The sequence below is a fragment of the Eupeodes corollae genome, chromosome 2 (genome assembly GCF_945859685.1).
Source record: "Eupeodes corollae chromosome 2, idEupCoro1.1, whole genome shotgun sequence".
Classification (NCBI taxonomy): Eukaryota; Metazoa; Arthropoda; class Insecta; order Diptera; family Syrphidae; genus Eupeodes; species Eupeodes corollae.
In genome coordinates, this window is record NC_079148.1 from 104,265,720 (window position 1) to 104,292,771 (window position 27,052).

At 31.4% G+C, this 27,052-nt stretch overlaps 3 protein-coding genes across 6 annotated transcripts; all 3 read right to left on the bottom strand.

Moving 5' to 3' along the window:
• Positions 1-12,600: 12,600 nt before the first annotated feature.
• LOC129947587 (uncharacterized) lies at positions 12,601-20,017 on the bottom strand. 3 transcript variants are annotated; one of them, XM_056058211.1, is made up of 5 exons: positions 19,700-20,017; positions 15,794-16,096; positions 13,665-14,276; positions 13,231-13,415; positions 12,601-13,172 (listed from the first exon to the last, which is right to left on the bottom strand). In XM_056058211.1, the coding sequence occupies exons 2-5, from the start codon at positions 16,092-16,094 to the stop codon at positions 12,978-12,980; spliced, it is 1,293 nt and encodes a 430-aa protein (XP_055914186.1). In that variant the 5' UTR covers positions 16,095-16,096; positions 19,700-20,017; the 3' UTR covers positions 12,601-12,977. The 3 variants fall into 3 exon arrangements, with proteins under 3 accessions (XP_055914186.1, XP_055914185.1, XP_055914187.1); XM_056058210.1 differs by lacking the exon at positions 19,700-20,017 and having other exon boundaries at positions 15,794-16,115; XM_056058212.1 differs by lacking the exon at positions 19,700-20,017 and having other exon boundaries at positions 12,940-13,168; positions 15,794-16,115.
• LOC129947585 (uncharacterized) lies at positions 16,169-19,416 on the bottom strand. The gene has a single exon (XM_056058209.1). The coding sequence runs from the start codon at positions 18,632-18,634 to the stop codon at positions 16,190-16,192; it is 2,445 nt and encodes an 814-aa protein (XP_055914184.1). The 5' UTR covers positions 18,635-19,416; the 3' UTR covers positions 16,169-16,189.
• A 5,157-nt stretch (positions 20,018-25,174) lies between the features above and the next one.
• On the bottom strand, positions 25,175-26,788 carry LOC129947151 (uncharacterized). 2 transcript variants are annotated; one of them, XM_056057598.1, is made up of 4 exons: positions 26,378-26,788; positions 26,276-26,317; positions 25,928-26,209; positions 25,175-25,870 (listed from the first exon to the last, which is right to left on the bottom strand). In XM_056057598.1, exons 1-4 carry the CDS (start codon positions 26,601-26,603, stop codon positions 25,710-25,712), a joined length of 711 nt encoding a protein of 236 aa, XP_055913573.1. In that variant the 5' UTR covers positions 26,604-26,788; the 3' UTR covers positions 25,175-25,709. The 2 variants fall into 2 exon arrangements, with proteins under 2 accessions (XP_055913573.1, XP_055913572.1); XM_056057597.1 differs by having other exon boundaries at positions 25,928-26,317.
• Between the last annotated feature and the right edge of the window lie 264 nt (positions 26,789-27,052).

The following is a 27,052-nucleotide window of genomic DNA, read 5'->3' on the forward strand; positions in this document are numbered from 1 at the left end:
ACCGACACAAGACAACTTTTTTAAAGTGGAAAAAAGCGTTCGCTCAAAAACCACTGTGACCTTTTTATTCTTTCCCTTTTCACATTCAGTCAAAGACTAAAGACTTTATAACATTTTCTCCAGAAAGAAGGAAAGATAATGTAGAAAACATCGAGCAGAAGTCCACAAGGCTCTGTTCGATTCACAAAACATCGAAAGAGAGTTAATAAACTCTTCGTTCGATACAGGTTGTGAGTTGTATTTTAGCCAATCCTTCTCATTTAAACCTGAGGAATTAAAATAATGGAATGTTTGCTGTTATTAACTTATACATTATTTCAAAGTTGTTTATATTTTAAATGTTAGGATGAAAATGATTATTATAGATGTAAAAATGTAAGATTAATAATGTTTTTCTTACTCAAGAAATATAAAATAACCGCTTTTTGCTCCTTGTTTGTGTGTCACCCTTTCTCCGCACTTAAAGCTGATTACTGTTTTTTCGCAGTTTTTATTTTTCACTTTTTTCTTTAATTCTTCTTTTGTAATTTATTTCGTTTTTTTATATTTTTTTATCTTTCCTTCACTAAGTTTAAGTACTTATTTGTTCTATGTTTATTGTTAAAACTACAATGCTTATAAAATATATTATTATAATGCACAATAAAACTAATGAACGAGTTAATAAAGAAGAAGATTAGTTGATTAGATGAGCACAGGTGGTCACGATTAAGTCTAAAATCCAAGTGGCAGAATAATGCGGCGGAAAAGCAATGGTGACAGATGGCAGAGAAGGAAAAGGGTGTCATAGCTGACACAAGGAGAAAGTCTTCTTTCTTCGCTGAACGACATCTGTCAGACACAACAGTTCATCTTCACGGTAATCTTTACAGCGCAATCTATTTAAATCGTGAATTTCACCTCTTTTCTTTTTTTTCATTCGTTGTTTTTTTTAACTCTTAAGCACTTAAATATTTCAAAACCGATAGAAAACATATTTCGCAATATAATATATTGAGTGTTGATAGTGGGTTCTCTTATAACCGTGCCAATAATGAGTTTTTTCATAACCGTTGCCCATTTCGGGCGCCAATTATATTCTTAGGTTGCCGTGAGATGTTTTTAAAAAGAAAAGTAAATAACAAAATAAAACAATTCTTAAAGTGAAAATGTTGACTGACTGTATTGAAAATCTTAAAAACCTTGAAACGATCTTAAATGAGTTCCTAACTGAATCTCAGAATACCTTGTATATGTTTTTTTTTTAATTAGTTTTTTTTTGTATACACAATTTTCTTTTCTACACTTCTCAATATCCAGGGTTCTCTGTTGAAGCAAATTATATAACTTATATATTTGTTCGAATATAGATGAAAATAAATTTAAAAAAAATGTTTTAAACTCGTTACGATGTCAACGCTTAGCTTAAGACAATATCAATATCTACTACTTCTTTAATTATTTCTAAACCAATGCAGGCAATATATCTTTTAGTTTATATTTAATTTGCATTCATATAAACTACATACGAATCATCAAAATAGCAACGAATTATAAGAGGTTGTAAGTTTTGACCAAAAGCTCTCATATTTGATGCAAAGGTGTCAAGTGTAGGATTAAAATTGTTGGTTTGCTGTACCTCCTTAATGAGCGATTACTGTGAATCCTTTATTATTGGCTTCGGTGATTTACAAAATACTTAAAACAATTTTGTTTTCCACGGACGGACGACATAATGCAATGTCCATATTCTGATAAAGAAATATATTTTGTTTACAAAGGCATCATTTCATGTTAATAAAAGTTTGAAATTTGTTCAAAATAGATATTTGTTGTTCACGATATATATAATTTATATCTGAGTATTAAGTAAACCGTAAAAAAACACACTTCCTGTTCTTTCGAACAGAGTTAAATAAAATATCCGTTTTTAGTTATTAAGTCAACTATCCGCGCACAAGAACAATACAAGATTGACTAACTACTTATTTATTTATTTATTTATTTTTTTTATTTTTTATACAATTAAATATAAATAGCATTTAAACATGTTTTTTTTAAGGATTCTATAAGGATAAGAACATCACGCGATACTCTGTCTGAGGTTTCAATTTGAAAAAAAAAATGTTTGTACAAAAAGCCAAACAGATTCGCATTGAAATGCATATTTGAGCTTAAGAGTACACAAAATTTTAAAACAAGTATCTAAAGCTGGCAAGAAGTTTTGAAATTTATATTTAATTTCATTAAAATAAACTATGTAAGTGTTATCAAACCTACATTGAATAATAAGTGGCTGTAAGTTTTGCCCTTGTTGTCTTACCTTTGTAGCAATTTTGTTGATGGTGGGGTTGAGATCATTTACTTCCCCCACTTCAACCACCAATGACGGCTGGGAGTTCTTTATAGTTGGCTTCAAAATGTTTTTTTTTTTTTTTTTTATTTCGCTTGAAACCGCTGCTTATCGGGTTGTAGGCGGAAGGATGGCGTGGAGAAGGTTGACAATTAAAATATCTTCTGGATCTGCAACAACTTTTTGTCTCGCTTCTATGTCTCAGGTTTCAGTGCTTCGCGCTTAGCGTGCGACATCTAGCTACGAAACTCTTAAACCTAAACATTAGGGGAATAACACATTATTAATAGTAGTTGTAAGTGTTATCAAACCTACATTGAACAATAAGTGGCTGCAAGTTTTGTCCTTGTTGTCTCACCTTTGTAGCACGTTTGTCAACCACCAATGACTGCTGGGAGTCCTTTATAGTTCACTGAACCAAAAAGGTACACCATGGTGACGAAAAAGGTCATCTATATGATGTAGAATTCATCAATTTTAGTTCAGTGAACCTTTTCATAAAAATGATGAAACGAGGCTCATCAATATGATGACAGTTTTAAGTGATGAAACTCGTTCATCATTCATCAACTTTGTTCATTAATATGTCGAATAAATAATTAATAAATGTGTACATCAATATGATGAATTAGTTCATCATGCTGTCGATCGCATTCATGAATATGATGAATATTATTCATCAATTCAGTGAATATAATCATCACTAAAATTAACATAAACATTTACTTAATTATTTATTAATTATTAAATTATTTTATTCAGCTTTCAATTGAATAAAAATAATATTGAATAAAAACCCAAAACTGTTCGCAAGCAGCTGGGTATTGTTAATCAAAAACAAACAAATGTATACTGCCCCTAGAAGTGTTTTGAATTTCAATCTGTATCCGTCCAGACACACGTAATATTTTGGATCATCGTTCTTTTGCAAGGATAAAATGAATGGTTGCACGTTGTTATGTTGGAATTTTGATTTTTATACAACTGTTCTCCAATATATTTCAATATACTAAAAAAAAGCACTAAACAAACATTTATTTTAAACACTTTATTTTTGAAACAATTTTAAAAAATTAGCGTTAAAGTGTTTTGTCTCATCGACCAAATCCTTCAATATTGCAATTTTTTTGTTTTCTAGCTCTAAAGCTTTTTCGTCTGTTTCCTTGCACTCTTTCACAAAGAGCTCTATTTTTTCTTCTATTTTATTTATAGTGTTCTCCTCATCACTTTTCCTTTTCTTTGCAGCCCGGGGCCTTGCAGCTGCAAATGCATCTAAGGATGTCTCTTCTGAAATTTAAAATAAATATGTACATAGTAAAACTTCATTGCGTTGTTTATTTATTTATTAATACTTTACCTGAGGGGCGGCTGTCCTCAACAACGAAATTGTTAATTATGTGTCCACCAACAATTGTGTGGACTTTATTGAATAGAGCCCATTCTGATGGAGAACCGCCGGAAGGGCCGATGTTTTTTTCTTTCCTATAAAAAAAAACAAGAATAAAAGGCAAAATAATAAATAGTTCATATGTAGACTATTGTGTACTTACCTATACTTCGTTCTGAGATTATGGATTTTTGTTCTAATCACCTCGGAAGTGTAGTGGACCAGCCGCCTCTCAAATACAGCCGATATTTCTTTAAAAATGTGGCAATTTTTCCGGTTGCCCCGCAGCTCAGACTCCTTTTCAGCCCAGAGTTCGAGTAGGGACTACTTATCCTAGCTCCCCCACAGTTTTCTTTTTTTGGGAATGGGTTTGGTTTTAGTGGAGCGATCGTTGATCGCGTGGTTGACAACATTGGAGTTGAATGTAATTTTTGTAGGTAATTAGATGGAAATGATGAACTGTGGGAATTTGAAGTGGCAATGGGTTGAATTGTAATGGGATAAGAAAGGATGATAAGGGAATGTTGTGAAGTACGCACTTTACAACAATCTACTGCCGTCCTGATACACGTAATACGCAATACTCTGGATCATCGTTCTTTTGCAAGGATAAAATGAAGGGTTGCACGTTGTTATGTTGGCATTTTAAAAAATCCAAATGGTCTTCAAATTGCTGAACACTTTCTCCTTCGAAAATGAAAGCATGTTGGGAGTCTTTTATCGTAAACCTTTGAACCGATTTCTGCTTTGATGTTGGTTTTTATACAACTGGTCTCCTTGGAATGAGATAGCAGTGTTCACTTTTCAGTAGGGTGAGTACCGCATCTTCTATAGATATAGAAAAAGAGAATTGTTATTATGGATGTTTAAATGACACCAAAGAAATTATATTTGCTGCTAAGTATAACCTTATTTAATATTCAAAAAAGAAAAAGACATTTACTTTTTAAAATTCAAATTCATTCTGCGATTTGAGAAAGCAGCTCTGTAGTTTTCTTGTCTTTTATATTTTGAATGAGAAACTGTTTAATTACTTTAAAGTTGGTTTCCCAGTTTAAAGTCTCTGTCAATCTATTAAAAAAAAGAGTTACTTAATAAACAAAACTTTTGAAGATTAAGACCTTACCAAACGATAACCATTCAAATTCTTGTACTGCGGCCATGTTTTGAAAATCGCCTCCTTCGTTGAAGATTTTCTTATCTCCAGAAGTCGGCACTCCGTGCATGAATCCCAAAAACTATTAAACTCTTCAGCTGACAAGTTGTCAAAATTTAAACTTTTTATACAAGTTTGTGCATCAGGCTCTGGAACTAAAGAAAATGATTGAACGCTCGTCCATTAAAACTACTATGTATGTATGTAGGGTTTTGTCTAGGGATAATTTTTCGAACAAGTAAATAGGCGACACCAAAGTTACTTTTTGTGTAAAGTTTATTGATAAGTATTTAGTTTATAATTATAATTAAAAATAAATGGAAACGATGCGTAACGCCCGGCCAACTAAACTCTCTGCGCATAAGGACAACGTAAGACTGAATAACTATTTAATGTGGGTATGGAAAAGAAAATGAAAGGGGACGCTCGTTCTCTTTTGTTATGTCTGTTCGTTTGTTAAGTGGTCGGTTCTGTCTTGTTCGTCTGTTGGAATAGGGTGATGTATCAAGGTTTGGCCAATCCCACATGTATATTGCATAAACTTACTTAAATTCTGTTTGCAGGATTTTGGATTTTCATTTGATAGCGATTTTTTAGTCTTCTTTGGTTCTAAGAATTTGTAAATCATTTTTATATAGTGGAGCTTCGTGTATATTTTACCTCGCTTTTCCGTGCGGTAATATTCAATATGCATACAAGACTAGACTGAAATCCCGTTTCATATACATTTGATTTGCATACAAACCAATCGATAACTAAAAGTCAAATAACGCAAGGCTTTTTTTAAACTTTTAATACGTTGCAAAAAGTTGATAAAAAAAAAATTAATACACATGAAACTTATGAAAATAATGAGAAAACATACCTTTAATTTCACTTTTATCGGTATTTTTATAGCTGGTTTCAATTGATTAACAACTTATTTTACTTTTTTTAATTTATATTTTATCGCCTGAATCACTTGCACTACTTTCTTTAAGTTGAAAAGAATTCATACTGAATAACTCAATCGAGTATTTTGTTGTCGTTACTCAGTCGAATTCTGCATTCGACTTATCTAAAAAAATGTGCAAATAAAAAATTTTGGTAATAGGTACTTATCTACTTTGATTTTATTTTCAATTTTTGAATAGCTCACTCGCGTTTTTCGATATATTTAACATTTGACGTAAAAATTTCAAGATTTTTGAGCTAATCTGGAAAATCGTGAACACATTTCAAACCAGACATGAAGATTAGATTATTGAGACATCTGGTTGCTTTTTTTGTATAAAATTTGTAGGGAGCCCCACTGTAGTGCACTACCGTGTTACTCCTCTTTTTTTTTTCTTTATTACTTGGAATACTATAAGAATTAATGTTAAAAACTAAAAAGAGTACTATCCTGCTCAGCTGATAATTATGAACTGACGAGTGACGACTTGGCTGTGGTACTGTTTGTTAGGTAAATGGAATGATAATGCTGATCATCACTTTTTGGGTGTCTGGGTAAAAGGTGTTGTGTTTGTGTTCTTGCTTGTGGGTGGCAATATGTTTATACCATAATACGCTGATGCTGCGATGGGTGGAGAATGGAGATTGATTTCCTTTTGTTTTAACTTATATATTGTATTTTTTTGATCGGCTCAAAAAGATATTCTTTCTTTTTACTTCACTTAAACTCTCTCACAACCCGTCTTCATCGATAACGATTCTCTCTTTTTAGATCCGCTGGGAAGAACATACATTAGACGCAAAAACGCTGATATATTATTTGCTCACCAACTGTTAATGGGCAGTATAGATTCCCCGGCACTCCTGAGTGATATTCATCTTAACACTAACCCTCGAAATCTGCGATCTGTTTCCCTTTTCTATATCTCTCATCACCGCACTAATTACGGGCTATGGTAGTTTTCGATTTCAACATTTTCAAATCTCATCTGAAAGATACCCTTTACTTTTTCCCTTTATGAGTCCGAATTCCCCGTCCCCTGTAATTTTAAGTTAAATAAAATCAAAATTGTTAGTTCTTGTACATTAAAGAGCTTCTATGTGGGCCTTAGGGCCCACATGAATTAATGTTGAAAACTGATAATAAGAACTGCAAAAAAAAATGTTAGCAATTGAAAATCGAAGAACTCGTTAACTGATGTACAATTGAAACCAAGAGCACGAAAATATGAGGTTCCAATCGGTTTTCTTGAAGACAATTTATCCTTATTTCATCGAAAAAAAAACTATTAAGCCAGACTCTACCCGCAATTTTTTCTCGGAAATGATTTTGAATCCCATTTCGGATGCCAAGATGGTATGCCATTCTTCTTACATCTACTCTAGTTAGCGTAAGTCAATAGACTTTTTTGAGGAACAGTGGTAACACAGGCTTTCTTCCAAGTGGCACAGTTTTACATCTTCAACTTACCTTCTTAACGTTGTTCTCGGGACGCGAAATTCTTTGGCCGCTCTAGTGTAGCCCATTGTCTTGCTTCGGACTGCCTCAACAGCTTTCCTCATTTCACCTGAGTCTCAAGCTGTCCTTTTCAAATTTTTATTGCTCGGCGGCATCTATAAATAAAGAAATAACATTTTTGTAATATTTGGTTTACAAATAAAAACTTTTTATTTCACACTTCCATTTAAAACTGTCCCAGGGCCATAATAAATAATTAAATGCATGACAATGTTTTTTTTTCTCAAGTCTAGTTTTCAAAACAACATTCTACTTCAAAGTACTCACTTTGATTTTATAAAAAAAAGACATTTTCCTTCAAGTTCAAATTGAGTGCCTTCCACTCTAATTCCCAACTATCTTCTTCCTCCCTCGTCTATTCCAGTCACTGGAACCCTAACGCACATCAGGAAAGCCACCGTGTCATTTTCACACTTTCCTTATTCAGTAAGCACATGGACGTCTTTCGCACTTTTTTTGGGCAAAACCTTACCTGTGTAATTGTTGAGTTGTAAACCACTTTCTTCCATATTGAAAATATATCCTGGCTTGTTCATTAAATTTTGGTCGGTCATAAATGTCTCGAGAACTTTTAAAAAAGTCATTTGCTGCTGATCTATTTATACCCTGAGTACCGGAGAGGGAAAGTCCTTCAGATTGTCTCAACGAAATTTCTTTATAACTTTTCGAAAAGAAAGCCAACCAATTTGCTTTTTTAGTTTCTGTGTTGAATTTGTGCTTGACACCCATTGTTGCTACTTTTTATCGATTGTTTTTTAATTGTGGCTTTCTTATTCAATATTTTCTTTGTTGTTTCTTTTTTACTCTTATTTTCAAATTCATTTTTCTTTCTTTCTTTTGTAAATCTTCTTCAACTTGTGCATCCATAACTCGACCGTTATTACCAAAGATCTTTTTGGCTTCATTTGGCCTGCCGTTCTGGAGTAATTGGCCAATCCAAGTAGTCGTCAATGCCACCAATATTGATGATACTATTTAGCTTTAGCTCCTCATTCTGAACTTCATTTGGAACCGTCTCACTATCATATATATAAATTCATGGATATTGCTTATATCAATTTCATCTATGACATCGATGGAATTTACTACATTATCCTCTAAATTGTTGCTTGTAGTTATAGCTTCCGGCTTAAACTTCAAAAACATTTTACATAATATGTTCCACTCTTCCGAATGAAACAATGTACTTCCAATTTCCATTAAAAGCGTTTTTGAATTCACCCGTTTGAGGGCCACCCACACTGAACCAAAAAGGTACACCATATTGATGAAAAAGGTCATCCATATGATGTAGAATTCATCAATTTTAGTCCAGTGAACCTTTTCATCCATATGATGAACCATAGTTCATGAATATGATGAACATTTTAAGCGACGAATTTCGATCATCATTCATCAACTTTGTTCATCAGTATTATGAAAAATGATGAACCAAATTTTGATTTATTTGTACATCAAAATGATGAATTATTTCATCGATCTGATTACCGTATTCATGAATATGATGAAAATTTAAAAAAGTATATCATCAATGTGATGAATCCATTCATCATATTGATGTTTTTTTTTCAGATTGATGATCATATACATCAATATGATGAACATTTTTCATCAATTCAGTGAATATTTTCATCAATAAGATTCCCATTTTCATCATATTGATGATCCTATACATCAATATGATGATCATTTTTCATCAATTCAGTGAATATTTTCATCAATAAGATTCACATTTTCATCATATTGATGATCCTATACATCAATATGATGATCATTTTTCATCAATTTAGTGAATATTTTCATCAATAAGATTCACATTTTCATCATATTGAAGATCCTATACATCAATATGATGATCATTTTTCATCAATTCAGTGAATATTTTCATCAATAAGATTCACATTTTCATCATATTGATGATCCTATACATCAATATGATGATCATTTTTCATCAATTTAGTGAATATTTTCATCAATAAGATTCACATTTTCATCATATTGAAGATCCTATACATCAATATGATGATCATTTTTCATCAATTTAGTGAATATTTTCATCAATAAGATTCACATTTTCATCATATTGATGATCCTATACATCAATATGATGATCATTTTTCATCAATTCAGTGAATATTTTCATCAATAAGATTCACATTTTCATCATATTGATGATCCTATACATCAATATGATGATCATTTTTCATCAATTCAGTGAATATTTTCATCAATAAGATTCACATTTTCATCATATTGATGATCCTATACATCAATATGATGATCATTTTTCATCAATTTAGTGAATATTTTCATCAATAAGATTCACATTTTCATCATATTGAAGATCCTATACATCAATATGATGATCATTTTTCATCAATTTAGTGAATATTTTCATCAATAAGATTCACATTTTCATCATATTGATGATCCTATACATCAATATGATGATCATTTTTCATCAATTCAGTGAATATTTTCATCAATAAGATTCACATTTTCATCATATTGAAGATCCTATACATCAATATGATGATCATTTTTCATCAATAAAGTGAATATATTCATCAATATGAATAATAGGATTCGTTTATGCGATGATACTATTCATAAATAAAAAGCATTTATATTCTTCGTACTGATGATCGACTTCATCAATATTATGAATAAAAATTCATCTTAATCACGGTCATTCAACAGCTTTGAATCTCTTCATTATTAAGATGATTATATATATTCATAATACTGATAAATTCTATCATCAGTACTCAGAACAGGAACGCATCAGATTAATGAAATGCTGTTTCATCGCATTATTGAATTTTATTATTAATACCGATGAAAATGTTCACCTAGAAATAGAAAAAGCGTCATTATAAATTATAAAAATAATTATTATGATACTTATCCAAACATTTCCAGATTAGTTGAGATAGACTCCTCCCATAGATTGCATGTACCTAAAAGTGCCTCAAAGCTTTCATTTCTTATTTTAAAATTCTGTTTCAGGACCTTCTAAACTTTTTGTAGAAGAATAAAAGAGGTATTTAAATTTAAAATGTCTTAAAAGTATTTTATTGTTTAAGTGTTTCTACTAAAGTACTTATACGTGAAGTGATATCTTTTTTTTGTGGTTGAATTGAGTAAAAAAAATATTGAATAAAAATCCAAAAATGCTCGCAGGCCGCTGGGTATTGTAAATTAAAAATAAAAAAACTTTTGAGGCAGATGTCAACTGCACGCAGAATTTTTTTAAATACCAGTTTATATCCGTCCAGATACACAAAGTATTCTGCAGGAGCGTCGTTTTTCAGGAGGGCTAAGATGAAGGGTTGAATGTTGTTTTGACGGCTTTTGCAAAAATCGAGGTGGTCTTCGATTTGCTGAACGCTTTCTGCTTCAAAAATAAAAGCCTGTTGGGAGTCCTTGATAGTGAACCTTTGAAACGATTTCGGTCGTGCTGTTGTTGACTTCATTACAACTGGCTTTGTTGGAAAAAGGTAACAGTGTAAGCTTCTAAGGAGACAAAGAACCGCATCTTCTATAGATACAGTACCGAGCAAAAAAAATGCAACCGAAAAAGTATGGTACAATCTTTAGCAAGAACTAAGTTATTTTAAATTATAATACTTTGAAATTTAGCATAAAATGTTCAAATTAATTTTTTTCTTTAAATAGATTTGAATTTTACCCAATCCTACTCCATGAAAATAGTTATTGTAAAAAATGTTCCTAAACTTTGATCTTAAGCCAAGCAAAAAAAATGCAAATTCGTGGAAAATTTTAAAAATAACGTATTTATTCATCTTATTTGAAGAAATTTTGTACTTAAATATTTTAATATTTTGTTGCGAAACCTTTATTGGCAATAACGGCGCGTAACCTTTTAGGCATTGAGTCAATCAACGACACCAAATAGCTCGCAGGTATTTGTTCCCATTCAGTCCTTATTTGTTCCATCAACTCGGTACAATTTGAATGATTTCGCTTTCTTATCTCCCGATCTACATGATCCCATAAATTCTCTATGGGATTGAGGTCGGGAGATTGTGCTGGCCAGTTCAAAACATGAACCCTCTTCTCTTCTAAGAAGTTTCTTACCAAACGGCTGGTGTGTTTTGGGTCGTTGTCGTGTTGAAATAAGCTGTTTTCAGGCATATTCGTCCGCAAATGTGGAAGCATATGGTCTTCCAAAATGCCCTTATACATTTGGGCATTCATTCGGCCGCTTACTTGACAAATCGGGCCCACGCCTTGACGAGAAAATGAGCCTTTGAAAAAGCCCAACTACAAATTTGATTTCATAAATATTTAAAATTGTTATATTACTTACTTACTTACTTACTATTTAAAATTGCTTACCCCACACCATTACTGACCCTCCCCCATGTTTAATTGTCGGAACTTGATATCTAGGGCTGTACCTTTGTCCCGGGGGCCTCCGCACGTACCTAATGCCATCTGACGAGAACAAGTTGAACTTGCTCTCATCACTCCATAAAACTCTTGTCCATTGCTCACTTGTCCAATGCATATGGCGCTTTGCAAAATCTAGCCGTTTCTTCCTATTGATGGAACTGATGTATGGTTTTTTAGCTGGTCGTCTTGCATACAGTTTTGACTCCACTAATCGTCGCCTAACTGTGTGTACCCCTACGTTAACATCAAAATGTTCATTTATGTCCTGAGTAACTTCCACTGCAGTTTTAAAGGGATTAACTTTAACCTGCCTTATGATCTCACGATCTAATCTGGAAGTTGTTTTGCGTGGACGGCCACTTCCCACTTTGCGATTGATGTCCCCTTGTTCCCGATATCGGGATATAATACGCGATATTGTTGATGTTGCTACACAAAACTCCAAAGCGATATCCTGCATCAATCTTCCGTTGTTAGCAGCGTTAATTATTGCTTTTTTGCATCCAATCGATAGTTGCTTCTATTAATTGAATATTCTAATTAATTGAAACCAAAGAATAAATTTTATGTACCTACCTTCCTAGTCATATTTGCCATTTGCATTTTTTTTGCTCTCAGTAAAATTATGTTTTTCCAACTAAATGTAAATTTGCAAACACTAGAGAGAGACCAATTACATATTGCTATTATAAACAGAATGCCTACACAATGAGTACACATATCCGAAACGGAAAAACTAAATTTTACCGTTACGAATGATAAAGCAATAATAATTGATTTTGGTGTGACTGTTTGCATTTTTTTTGCTCGCTACTGTAGTAAACACATAAAGAGAAAAAAAGAGAATTGTAACTATGGTTAGTATGAATAAAAATAAATTATATTTTATGTAAATATTAAATATATAATATATAGTGGAGTAACTAAAGCTCAAAAATTGGCAATATTAGGGAATCCGGTCGAACAGCTTAGATTTTGATGATCTTTTTTTTTCAAACGTAATTAAAAATACTTTAAAGTCTGTAGATTAAAAATTGCCGGTGTTGCCGTTTTGAATTTTTTAAATTTAATTGAAGATTTTTGTGAACAAAAACAAATTTTTTTCAAAAATTTTTCCTAAATTTCATAAACTAATTGATGCCAAAAGATTGTTTAGAAAATTCAAGGAAAAAATATGTATAGGAGTGAGGGACAATCTTCCATTGTTCAAGCGATAGATGCAATTTTTTTATTAATTGACTTCAGTATAGCATACATAATGTGTACCTTTCTCCGCATCGGAATTTTCAAATTCGTTAAGCATTTCGGTTGTTTTTTTGTCTTTTAGGTTTTCTATGAGGAACTCTTTGATCGTTTTGAAATTACGTTCCCAGTTCTCACATATAGTCTGGCTTTCGGGGTGTAGGGCTTTGAAATCTCTGTCTATCTATTGAAACAAAGAAAGTCACTTAAAAAATAAAAGTTATTAAATTTTAAGACTTTACCAAACGATAGCCATTCAAATTTTTATACTGCGGCCATGCCTTAAAGATTTCCTGCTGCGTTGATAATGCTTGTATTTGTAGAAGCCGATGCTTGGCACATGCATCCCAAACACTGTCAAATTCTTCAACAGATAAATTGTCAAAATTTAAGCTTTTAACACAAGCTTGTGCATCGGGCTCTGGAACTTAAAAAAATATTTTAAAATAGTGATTAAGGCCGGTATTCATCGAGCTCTCATATGTTATGAACGCTCATAAGCTCATTCACTAAGGAGTATTTGTGACTTATCTCGACCACTCTTAAAGTTGAGAGCACTGAAAGACTCCGAAAACTACGATATGAGCGCCTGATGAATACCAGTTTTTGTATCCATTACATTACAGTTAGAATCTTATCTAGCAATTGAAATAAATAACAATTTATAGGAACTTACTTAAGATCGGTTTATTCGATTTTCCGACTTCTTTGGTTGGCGATGTTTTAACCCTCTTCGGCTCTAATGTTTTGTACAGCCTTTTTATGTTGTGGAGTTTGGTGTAAATTTTACCTCGCTTTTCGGTGCGGTAATACTCCAATTTTTCTGTTGGAAAACGGTCCAATATCTCCCTTTCTATTCTGTAGCTGGTTTTTAACGTCAATGGAATGCTGTTTTCTTCAAAATACTCTGCCACAAGACCGATGAGTAGTTGTCGGTGTTCAGTTTGAAATTTTTTGTGGGTATTGTAGTATTCTACAATAGAATGCCCATGTTTTTTTGCTGAAAGCATTACCGACAAGTTTATATTCAGATTTTTATCCGGTTCGGGCGATGGTGTGGGTGACGCAGTTCTTGATGATCTATTTGATGTCGATGGAGAAGGTGGAGTGGAGTGGAGAGCAGGGTGGAGTGGCTCATTGCCTGGTAATAGAGGCATGCCAATCTCATCACGCCATTTCTCCAAATGGTATTCAAAAAGTATGCGGTCACCGTGTTTAAAACCAGCTAGCAAGCTTTTTACGTGAACCTCTTTTATGATTTTTAAAATTTTTGTAGAAACATTTTCACCTGAGGAAAAAAATAATGTAAAGTTTGACCTGGGACTAAATTGAATCAGACGCCTGAAAATAATACTAAAAAACAAAACTAAAAAATGTTACGAACCAATATCTGAAAATTTTGGTTGGGGATGTTTTAATAGCCTTTTAGACTCTTTTTATGTTGTGAAGTTTGGTGTAAATTTTAGCCCGCTTATCGGTGCAGTATTACAATTCAATAATTACAAATAGAAGTGACATCGCACATTACTCATGCGTTTTATGAATATGGTCAATGACACAACCAATTCATTAACCCGGATTTGAAATTTTATGTAAGTATTGTAGTATTCTACAATAGAATGCCTATTTTTTTGCTGAAAGCAATACAGATAAGTATTTGTTGAAATAAGTACATTTTGAAATTTTCCATAAGCAATTTGCCGAAACATAAATACTTTTTTCAAGGTTTTCGGTGTGCTGAACTGTTTTCTATCTTTCAAGATCTTTCCGATATCTTTTTTATTGCTCGAGATATTTTAAAATGAAGTAGGTAAGTCAATTTGGCTTCATATATCATAAAAGAGGTAGTGAAGTTATAATTTCTTTGGTAGATATAATATGCCAAACAACTGAAGATATCTCGGGTCAGGGATGACAAACCGTCTTTCAGCATTGTATCGAAAGTGAAATAAAAAGTGTATCGAATTGTACTTTTTAATTCTTTCAACGTTTTTTGAAGAATAATTCAAAAAATTATTTTTTTGAACAAAAGACTAAGATTAACCAAAGAAAATACAATTTTTTGATGCATATGCAACAAAAAAAATTTTTTAATTTTGTTTCCAATTTTTTTTTCTCGAAATTTTGAATTCATAGATATAATCCTTTAAAATGATAAGAAATATCAGCTTGTAAATTTTGAATAAAATTGGTAAATAAAATAAAATGTGAGTTTCTGATTAAAACGGCAATCCATATTTCCACAATCCGAATTTATTGTGAAAATTAAAAAAAAAAGCAATGTTAGAATAACAAGCAGCATTATTTATACTAAATTTCATCAGAATCGTTAAAGTTGTTTCGAGAAAAGTGCAATAATTACTCGAATCATAAATGATGTTAATTTGGATTAAAATCTCGAAATTTTTTTTCGACACGAAACCAATTAATAGAGAAAGTAAAAAATTTGCAATGAAAACAAAATTTGAATTGGAAATTTAAATATTTTGCATTAAAAAAAAGTTTTTGCAAATAAAAAATTTTCTGCTTTGAAAAATTTTAATAAAATTAAATATTATTTTTTAAGCCAAGTAATTATGCATTTTTTAATTGATATTTTTACATCCCAGGTTTACATCAAAAATATGTTTTTGACTATTTCTAACAAGATCTTTGACAAATCAAACAAAACAAAATATTTTCACTATTTCAAAGGGAACTGATTAATTTTTTTCTGACTTCGGACGAAAAACCATTTCAGGTTTCAAAAAGTGATTGCAATTATAAGGAAAAAAGTTATATTTAGCAATGAAATTATCATCTTACCAATCAAGTATTCGTACATATGAAGGCAATCCCAACTCTTTAAAAGGAGTTTCAATTCCTCATCATCTTTGAAATTGCTACTTTCATATTCCGTAATTGGTACTAACTTGTACAAAGCCTGCTGCAGTTCTCCAGCATTAATTGTTTGTTCAGTTTCTCCATTTTCCTCAGCTTCTTCAGTTTCTCCATTTCCATCAGCTTCTATTGATTCCATTGTTTCTCCGGTGTCTATTGTTTCTTCAAAAATTATTAAACTTTCACTTTCCTCCAATGCTTTGGAGCTCTCACCTGAATTTTCCATGTCTAAAAAATATGTATGCATTAAAATTTATTTATTTAAAAATGTAATAATGGTAAAAAGGTTTTTTGACCTGTTATAAATATAATTTGTCTTCGCTACTGTTGAAAATGTTCCTTAAGCCTAATAAGATATTTTCCTTTCGATGTTTTCGTCAAACTAACTGGCGGCCCTATAATTTTGTCAAATGTAAGGATTTCAAATTCACCAAAAATTATTTGATCAACCTCATGAGCTCTGAAGTGTGAATTGAAAGAAATGTTCAATAGTTTTTGACAAAACATTAATATACTGGCTTCAGCTTGAACTATAATCTTAATAATGTATATGTTATAATCATCCGAACAGGTACCCACATAAAATCCAGTTTTGTATTTTTTTCCAATGTAGTCTATTTCATCATAAAATGCTAACTTATTACCTTCTTTTAAGTTTAATTTTTCTTGAACAATGTTTGCAAATACAGTATCGCATTTATGTTTTTCCTCTAAGTGAAATTCACTCATATTGCTGTTCGAATGAAGAATCAGATTTGCAAACTGAAGCTGAAATTTTTTGGACAGAGTGAGACATATATTTTTTCTTGACGTTATTCCATGGGCATATACTTTGAAAGGCCTGTGCTTGGCTTCAAACTTAAAACACCAAAAATTTCTTGCCGGTCCTGATTTTTGCATTATAGTAGGATAGTGTGTCAAAAAATGGAATTTTGGTTTTAAATTATCAAGGAACAACTTAACATATTGCTCATTATGATGTTTTATTTTCGATTGCAAACTTGAGGTGACTAACTCCGTAACTTCAAAGGACAAAATTAAATCCGTGATGTCAATTAATTCAAGAAAAAAAAGCCAAACTTCATCATCAGAGGGAATCAAATCACCGATCATAAGGGGTAAATACATAGTGAAAGTAAGCATTTCACGTGCTGTCATTTTCAAGTGTTTATTTTTTAAGTGGTTCATTGTTAGTTCGGTTGAAAAATTTCCAATCTCCGTTGGCCCATAGTCAAAGGTTTGTTTTCTTTTATTAAGCATTTCCAATGTCAAATACTGCATTTCCTGAATCAGATATAATATTATGTGACAAAGGTCATAATGGAATATACCTTCACACAAGTCATGCATTGCATCTACACAAAAGTTTTCAACTACATGGAAAGACGGTATTTTGTTAAAGGGGCTTTCTTTTGTGATACCAGTGTTTTTAGGATCACACAGAGATACATCATAATCGTAGTTTGCGACGGTTCGGATATGCTCCGGTAATTCAACACTCAGCTTATTGCAATTTTCTCGGTTCAATTTACAAAACCTACAAAATGAAGTGCTAGAAAATGATTTCGAAAAGTCAAGAAGAGAGTTTACTCCCAGGTTGTCCCCGAGAAAAAGAGCCATTATAAAATGAACGCGATGCATTTCTCCATTGCCAGCTAAAATTTCTACTCCAGTCTCTTCAAGAGATATCAACTCTTCGATTAGATAATGTAAACAGTCCTCGTTGCCAATATTTTTCAAATCTTTGGATTTTATTACAGCTGCTAAAAAAATACTCTCTAGTTTAGAACTTCGCTTTGGGAAGCAAGGAAATGAGTAATAAAAATTACAAACGGAATGAGTCGTTGCGTGTGCACCTAGTGGATTATTTATAGCGAAATCATCAGCGTACAAAAAATAGGGCATCAAAGTTTTGCCTGGATACATATCAAGTTTCTTTTTCCAATGGGGCCCTTGAATATAATTTATGTACTTTTTATCAGAGTATAGGAAGTTCATATATTTCAATGTCTCAAACAGTATATTTTCTTTTTCAAAAAATTTCCGAAATTGTGACCTTAGGGGTAAAACGCTGCCCTTGCATATATTTTCGCCGTACACTAATTCAGACCGAACATAAATGGGCTGGATATCGCTTTTAATAGTAAACTCCTTAATGTCATCCATACACCCTATTCTTTTAAGTGTTTGGCATAAATTATGGTCCGTGGCACAAAATTTAAAGGGATTTCGGTAGCTAAAAATCATGCTCAGCAAATCGGACTGAGCCTGAATGTTATTATTAAGATTGTCTTGTGCAAACGATTTGAACTGATCTAGCAAAGGGTCTATCAAATATGTCATCACGTTTTTCTGAACTTCGTAAACATCTTTTCGAGAAAAATTATGACTTCCATGCATGAGAGTTGAAAATTTTAATGCTTCATCAAAAACATTACGTACAAATTTATTTTCTTCTTCTGCCTCTTGATTAGAACTATTAGTTTTATTGCCACTTGTATCAAAACTAATATTTGATGATTCTGGTAAAATTTCATCCGAAGCATATGAATTTACATTTGCTTCTTCCATGCATTTAAAGTTTTTAGTAGGACAGTGTATTCTCAAAATATGCCGTTTGTAATTTGAAAGATCTGTAAAACACTGAGCACAAGAATTGACATAGCAAATAAATGTGCTGTTTTGTGCCAAATTATGTATCTTTCTGAGATGTTTGCCTAATGCAAAGACGTTATCTATACTGATTCGACACAAAAAACACTGCATTTTCTTTGTTTGATACAAGAAAAGATTATGTTGTTTTTGTTATTTGTTGAACTGAAAATAAAAAAAAAGTTCAAAACGCCAATATAGAATCTTTTTTCTTACAATGTCAAATATATACTGAATCATAAATGGGCACTAGGGTGTCCCTTATATTGCAAATGGCTGAATTTAAATACGCATACGGGTTTAAAAGTTTCGCAATAAATAAAAAAAAATATTCCCAAAGTTTCAAGTCCCTATCTTTATGCTTACTGGACGCGACTTAATTTTTAATATTTCCATACAAAATATCGATAAATTAAAGGTAGTTTTGAAGTGGTTTACTCAAAAATACGGTAAAACTGTAAAAGTGATTAGAAAATTTTGAAATTTTGCAAATATCTTTAACATTATAGGGGCTACTACAACTACAAAATTAGTTAAAATATCCCCTCCGACGTATGTAGTGCAAAAATTTCAGCTTCAAAGTTAGTTGACAATGATTTTGACGTTTCACAATACGCTGATCGTTAAAAACTCAAGTTATCCAAAAAGAAATTAAGCGTGCAATAATTATATATAAAATACAAAACTGAAAACATAGACTTAATATGTTAAAAATCTTCACAACCTTTTAGTGCAATTTTGAATTCATAAAGCTAGTTGAATTTTCATCAATATGAGAAACAATGATGAACTTAATCATCAATAAGAAGAACTATTATGAACGCATTCATCAATATGAAGAACTATTATGAACGCATTCATCAATATGAAGAATTATTATAAACATTCATCTATATGATGAAATTATGTACCTATCTATCGATGTACATAGCATAGACCGACGCCGACGCTTAGCATCCCGTTAATTCTTGATAATAGATAAATTGAAAACTATTTTGTTGATACAATATAATAAAATCTTAACGTGCAAGTATAATGCAAAAGAAATGAATTCACATACATCATACTTTTTTGCACAATCACGAAAACAAAATTTAAAATGAATCTGAAGAATTTGCACACGTGTGCATGTGCATTGCAAATAATTATACAAAAACATAAGATATTGACAAAACATACCTCCAATTTCAGAAATCTTTGTTATATATAAATTTTTTTAATGCCGCCAGCCACAAAATTTGTTTTTTTTTTTTATTTTAAACGACTAGACGCGAACCACAACCACTATCTTTTTCTTACAATCTCAAACATATACTGAATAGTAAATGAAAATATACCTAACAAAACAAAACTGTTCTTGTTTTCATCAATATGAAGAACAATTATGAACTTAATCATCAATAAGAAGAACAATGATGAACTTAATCATCAATAAGAAGAACTATTATGAACGCATTCATCAATATGAAGAACTATTATGAACGCATTCATCAATATGAAGAATTATTATAAACATTCATCTATATGATGAAATTATGTACCTATCTATCGATGTACATAGCATAGACCGACGCCGACGCTTAGCATCCCGTTAATTCTTGATAATAGATAAATTGAAAACTATTTTGTTGATACAATATAATAAAATCTTAACGTGCAAGTATAATGCAAAAGAAATGAATTCACATACATCATACTTTTTTGCACAATCACGAAAACAAAATTTAAAATGAATCTGAAGAATTTGCACACGTGTGCATGTGCATTGCAAATAATTATACAAAAACATAAGATATTGACAAAACATACCTCCAATTTCAGAAATCTTTGTTATATATAAATTTTTTTAATGCCGCCAGCCACAAAATTTGTTTTTTTTTTTTATTTTAAACGACTAGACGCGAACCACAACCACTATCTTTTTCTTACAATCTCAAACATATACTGAATAGTAAATGAAAATATACCTAACAAAACAAAACTGTTCTTGTTTTCATCAATATGAAGAACAATTATGAACTTAATCATCAATAAGAAGAACAATGATGAACTTAATCATCAATAAGAAGAACTATTATGAACGCATTCATCAATATGAAGAACTATTATGAACGCATTCATCAATATGAAGAATTATTATAAACATTCATCTATATGATGAAATTATGTACCTATCTATCGATGTACATAGCATAGACCGACGCCGACGCTTAGCATCCCGTTAATTCTTGATAATAGATAAATTGAAAACTATTTTGTTGATACAATATAATAAAATCTTAACGTGCAAGTATAATGCAAAAGAAATGAATTCACATACATCATACTTTTTTGCACAATCACGAAAACAAAATTTAAAATGAATCTGAAGAATTTGCACACGTGTGCATGTGCATTGCAAATAATTATACAAAAACATAAGATATTGACAAAACATACCTCCAATTTCAGAAATCTTTGTTATATATAAATTTTTTTAATGCCGCCAGCCACAAAATTTGTTTTTTTTTTTATTTTAAACGACTAGACGCGAACCACAACCACTATCTTTTTCCTAACAATCTCAAACATATACTGAATAGTATCTAAATGAAAATATACCGCCAACCACAAAAATTGTTTTTTTACGACTAGACGCGAACCACAAAGAACATTTTTTTTTAAACAACTGACGCGAACCACAACCACGATGTTTATCGTTGATGTCAAATTCAAACTGAATCGAAATATGAAAACACATACATTCTATAGTAATTAGGGACCAGGGTTGAGTAAATTGTTAGTACTAACGAAATAGTTTCCGAAAAAGTGTAGCGAATAAATCTTTCGTGTCAGGAAAAAAAAAATAAATGCATTTTTAACAAAAAATAATTGTTCAATTGTATTTTGTTTTTCACAAAATCTACATTGAGTCTTCTATCATAGATTCATGTTGTAGTTTGGTATTAAATTGAGTGAAAACTTGATCGCTATAACCAGCCCCTAATATGCAAACTGTGAAAATAAAAACGAAGTAGAAATAAGTTATTAAAAACATGACTAATAATGTGAAAATACACAGATGGGATTTTTACCAAATTGTCAAACTAGCCAACACTTTGGTTCAATGACAGCTCTCATATGAAAAAAATATGAACAAGTTTGATTGTTACTGTTGATTTCTTAGACGTCATTGAGCCAAAGTGCCGATTTGACGTTTAGAAGCTATGAGACAGATATGTTTTGCTTTTTTTCTAAAAAGCACTAGTACACTGAATAATAATACGAAAGATTTAGGTTTTTAAGTGTGTTTAATTTACATACTTTTTTCATATATCCACGATCCGTTTGCATAATCTACAATTAAATTAAAAGAAATATTTATAGAATGCTGATATGATTTTTGATAATAATGAAAAATATTTTCATACTTACAATTTGTTTACTTACATTGCCGATCCTTTACATATCGTCGCCCTAGTATTGAAGTGCCGTATACGCCATTTTTACATTTTTGGGAAATCGCATTTAGAAGTTCGTAAGATTATTGCGAAAGAACTAACCGCTGGTATTTTTTGAGTTTTTAGTATGATATAAAGCTAATCTTTATCTTTTATATACATCTTATTGGACACCTGAAATTCGTTTAGTTTTCAAAATATTTAAATTTTTGTCCAAAATGAGTTTGCCGTATACGCCATGAAAATCAGAAGTTTCTTTTATTCATACACGTACGTCAAAAAAAAAAAAAAAACATAAACGATGTATGACGTACGTCAAAACAATTCTCAATTTACGAACAATTGCATGAAAAATTAGACGTAAATGCTAAAATTTGTTTTTTTTGTCAAAACAATAGTGAATATCTCTGGAACGAAAAAAGATAGAAAAAAACGGAAAGCAGATTTGAAAAGAGCAGCATCGAAAATATAAGACTGCATACCTAGTTCAAAAAATGCAATTTGGCGGATACGGCACTCCAATACTAGGGCGACGATATACTCATAGTTTTTTTTTGCACAGAGTTATTACTTTATGCACTGCACCAAACAAAAAGTTTTATATTTTGTACATATATACTTGTCAAGGGCTACTTCCGAATATACATAACTTAGGCGCCTTCTATGGTTTTAAAACGTTTTTAAGATGTAACTTCAAGTTTTATTAAGCCGGTACTTTAAAATGATTTTTTCTCAAGTGTGAATATTTGTCATAGTATTAAGGTATTTGTTGGTCTTTTTTGTGTCATGGTTATTGGAATTTTATTGATTTTCTGGTTTTACTACGTGAACTTAATATTTTAGAAAATAAAATTCAGTAAACTTAGCCAGCCCTGGCGTCAAGACATTTTTTTCGTATTATTCATCATATTGATGAATACTACAAAAAATTCATATATATGAAGAAATCACTCATCAATACGATGAACGATAATGAACGCATTCATCAATATGAAGAAAATTTCCACGAAATACATATATAAAGCAAAATTGACGCATTATCAGCGACACCACTTTGCTACAATTGTAAGTTTTTTTTTTAAATCAAATCGAAATCTAATAAATTTTTAAAATCTCTATTTAAAGGCATAACTACATAAGCCACAAAAAGTACAAAGTGAAAATTCTCAAAATCATTTTACGGCCTAAAAACTTACAAAATATAATAGAAGCCTTAGATTTTGGTTTTGAAAGCAATTTTTGTAAGCGAAAAATATTTTCACTTTGGCACTTTATGCAAAAAGTGACTATTTGTGGCTTGTGTAGTTATGCCTTGAGGAATCACTTTTCCAACTTCCAAAGTTAAAATCCATTTGAATTTTCAATAAAATATTCCAAATTATCTCTATAGCATTATATATTGCAAGCTATAAAATATTGCTCGTGGAGACCGGGTGTAAGATTTAAAAAACAGTGCAGAAAAGATAATATGAGGGAGAATGAGGCAGTGATAATTTCCAAAAATCCCTATAGTCAAAGCAACATTATATCTTAAATAAGTATATTTAAAACCTCGCATTAGCTACAGCTGCAGTAAAATGGCAACACTGAATCGATGACAAATAGTATTCATTAATATGAAAAGAGGCACATGTAATAGCTGACTATTCTTTTAAAATGCATCCCGTTAAGTTTTTTTCTATACCTGCATGTTTGGTTATCAAAAGGGGGAGCAAAATTAAAAATGGCAGAATCTTGATGTTTACTTTTGTATTTCTTTCATTGCGCCGCGTGTGTAAACAGATTCTCTTTTCTTGTATGTGGTGGAGTAAAGAAAGAGATAAATAATTGATGTGTGCTGAAAAAAAAAAACAAAGAACAAAGCAAAATATGCAGAGAAAAATCTTTGTATATATATTCATATAGTACTCTCTACATAACTGTATGAACAAACTGGTGAAGCTGAAGCTGAAGCGTGCGGTACTGTAAGTTGAAAAGTACGAAAACAGTATAGCGCCACATGTGAAGGCGAAGCTGAAGCGCAAGTTCAGTACATTTCAACTTTGCGCTTCAGCTTCAGCTTCACCAGTTTGTTCAGCAGGTAAATGTTCTTCAATATGATGAGCAGAATCATCCATATAATGATCGTATAAAAAAATTCATCATATTATGTATGAAACAAATGTACATCTATATTATGAATTAGTTCATCTATACGATGATTGCTCACATTGATTTGAGTTGTGCATGACAAAAAGAAAAATCGCTTCCTTAGATAATATTGTTTATCAATAAGATGAATTAGTTCATCAATAAAATTATCCTGCATATTTATTCAAACACTCCACAATCGATACCTTCCCGTAAGAATGTACTTATAGGCGACATTTCTATGGAAAATACATGTTTGATCTTGACCTACTTACATTTTGAACTAAGAGTAACGTTTTGGTCTGAGTTTGGGTGCCCTAATAGGTACCTAGCATGTACATAATATTATGTATAGAAATATTTAAAAGAAAAAAAAATTGAATCGAACGCCAAATAAATTAATGAACAAGAAGTTTTCTTCGAGCCTTCTAAGATTTTCAAAATGTCGCTTAATACATTCTTTCGGGAAGGTATCATGGAAACACATGAAAACACAAGTCTGTTTTGTTCATCAATATGATGATCATTTACATCACCTAATTTAATTCCAAATTAAAATTGAAGTCGATTTTTTGATGATAGTCTTCATCAATATGATGAAATAAATTTTCATTAAAATATGACGAATCAATTCATCATATTGAAGAAGAAATCATCAATGGGATGTAAAAAAAAATTTGTTCGTCAAAAAGATTCTTTCATCCTATTGACGAAAAGTTTTGATGAACTGATGAACTAAATTTTTATCAAATTCTGCCGAAATTCTCACAAAAAAAGTTGATGAATGCACTTTCATCTTATTGATGATTGGTTCATCTTTCATCAAAAAATTTTCATGAATTTATACATCATATGGAAGAAAAGTACATCTTATTGATGATTTACAGTTGATGAACGCCATTCATCAATATGATGAAGCTTTTTTTTTTTCAGTGCATGGTCCAGTATTAGTGCAAGACCAACGGTACTCGCAAAAATACATAGACACGTTTGCTGTAATTCTCAGTTCTACATTATTTGCCAATACAAAACAAATGCTGCTCGTATCACAACATAGAAACGTGATTTGAAAACATTGTTGGTTGTACACAAATACTGGTATGCCTTGCCATCGGTTGTGCTGATCTGCTGTGTATAAACACGAAAGAGAAACAGAGAACAAATTAAACACAACAAACGCGTCTATGTATTTTTGCGAGCACATTGGTTGAGCACAAATACTGATATGCGTTGCTTTCGGTTATACTATTCAGCTGTAAATTAACAAAAGAATCAGAGAAACACATGATAATTGTTTACAGTTACGACAAAAACATCAATCATTTGGCGCCAACAATTTTGCTTCACATAAAATCAACACACTTCACGAAATAACATTTAGAACACACAATATTTGATTGTTGCTTTATTTGAAATCAATATTCATAAATCATTTTAATAAAATACAAATATAACTGTAGTTCAATTCTAAATTAAATTAGAGAGACATCGTTTTGTCCATCGTTTTGGTTCATTAATTTGGTTCCGTCAAGGAATTTGGTTTAACAAAGAATGATTTAAAAGCAAAAAAATTGAATAACTAAATGCAGCTTACTAAAATTGCAGCGCACAATAAATTGTTAATTTTTGACACCAACTTTGTTAACCTTTGACAATGGTCTACGTTGTAACCATTCAGGCAGAATTAATTTCTGATCGATGATGACCACTTGCCCAGTAATGACAAAGCACATCAAAACATCAAGATCCATTCGGTCTTCATACAGTGCTTGGTATACACCTAAAGAACGAAACTTTCAAAACACGTTCAAATTACTTGCAAATAAATTATACTTACGCTTGGCTTTAAAAAAAGAAACGCCTTCGTTCTTGAAGAATCCAATCATATTCTTTATGCGCAATCCATTTTCCTTCCGTATTTTCGCCTGCATTTTATTCGAATTCACACTTGAATCGCTGGCATTCGAAGCACTTGATAAATTAACATTTTGCGATGAGGACAATTCCACCATTGATAAGTTCAAATTTCGCAAAGAATCTGTCTTTGACGAATTAACATTTTGCGATGATGGTAACTCCACCAATGATGAGCTCAATTTTTGCGAAGAGATTAAATCATCTACAGACAAACAAAAAAAAAACCGAATAATTTTGAATAAAAATATGAACTTCAGATAGGTTTTACCAACTAAATCTTCGTTAAAATCCAATGGTTCACTATTCCAATCTGAAATAAATTCACTTTTTAATTAAAACAAAAAGAACAAACCATAAAGAATTTTATTACCGAATTCTAACGCCATTCCAACTTTTTGCGGCGTCGAAGTTCCGTGTGCACTTCCAATATTCATCTCATCATTTGCCTGATTTTCTTCATTTTTGGCTGAATCGTTCGCGTCATCACCCAAACCAATGATTTTATAGACTTCTGTGATAGTAACTTGTTCGTCTTTTTCTTGATTCGCTGCGGTTTGCTGCTCATCACTTTTAAACGCTTCCATATTTTCTGTCATACGTAACACTGTTTTGGACTTGGGGGAGAGTACGATAACTTTGGCGCCGAGATATAATAACGGTTTTTGGTAGAGGGGCTTAATACAAGCATTTTTTACTATGGGAGGGGGAGGTCTATCTCCCCCCGTTTAGGCGGTAGGTGCAATTTAAAAAAAAACATGTACTTTAAATGGAAAAAAAATAATTAAAAAATAACGGTAATACTTACAATTAAGTATTATACCTTTTTTTAAAGCCAACACTTGTGTCTAGTAGCTTGTTTTTAAATCAAGTCAAAACTATGCATAGTTTGCGAAAAACACTGTTTTAAACTCAAAATTTGGTCAAAAAAAAAAGTTAAAAATATGGTTTAGAGTGTAATATTTCGAAACTTTTAGATTATCTACAATTTTTTTTTTTAGAATACATTGCCCTTATTTATTTTTTAACGAAAACTGAAAACTAGATG

Bases quoted from the DNA above. Each gene is read 5' to 3' on its own strand.
- LOC129947587 (XM_056058210.1), bottom strand. From the start codon at position 16,115: ATGCATACATATTTTTTAGACATGGAAAATTCAGGTGAGAGCTCCAAA. The intron at 14,277-15,793 runs GTAAGATGATAA...TTTTTTCCTCAG, and splicing joins TATGTACGAATACTTGATTG to GTGAAAATGTTTCTACAAAA. The intron at 13,416-13,664 runs GTAAGTTCCTAT...TATTTTTTTAAG, and splicing joins ATCGAATAAACCGATCTTAA to TTCCAGAGCCCGATGCACAA.
- LOC129947151 (XM_056057597.1), bottom strand. From the start codon at position 26,603: ATGACAGAAAATATGGAAGCGTTTAAAAGTGATGAGCAGCAAACCGCA. The intron at 26,318-26,377 runs GTAATAAAATTC...AATTTATTTCAG, and splicing joins TGGAATGGCGTTAGAATTCG to ATTGGAATAGTGAACCATTG. The intron at 25,871-25,927 runs GTAAGTATAATT...TTCGTTCTTTAG, and splicing joins TTCTTTTTTTAAAGCCAAGC to GTGTATACCAAGCACTGTAT.
- LOC129947585 (XM_056058209.1), bottom strand. From the start codon at position 18,634: ATGCAGTGTTTTTTGTGTCGAATCAGTATAGATAACGTCTTTGCATTA.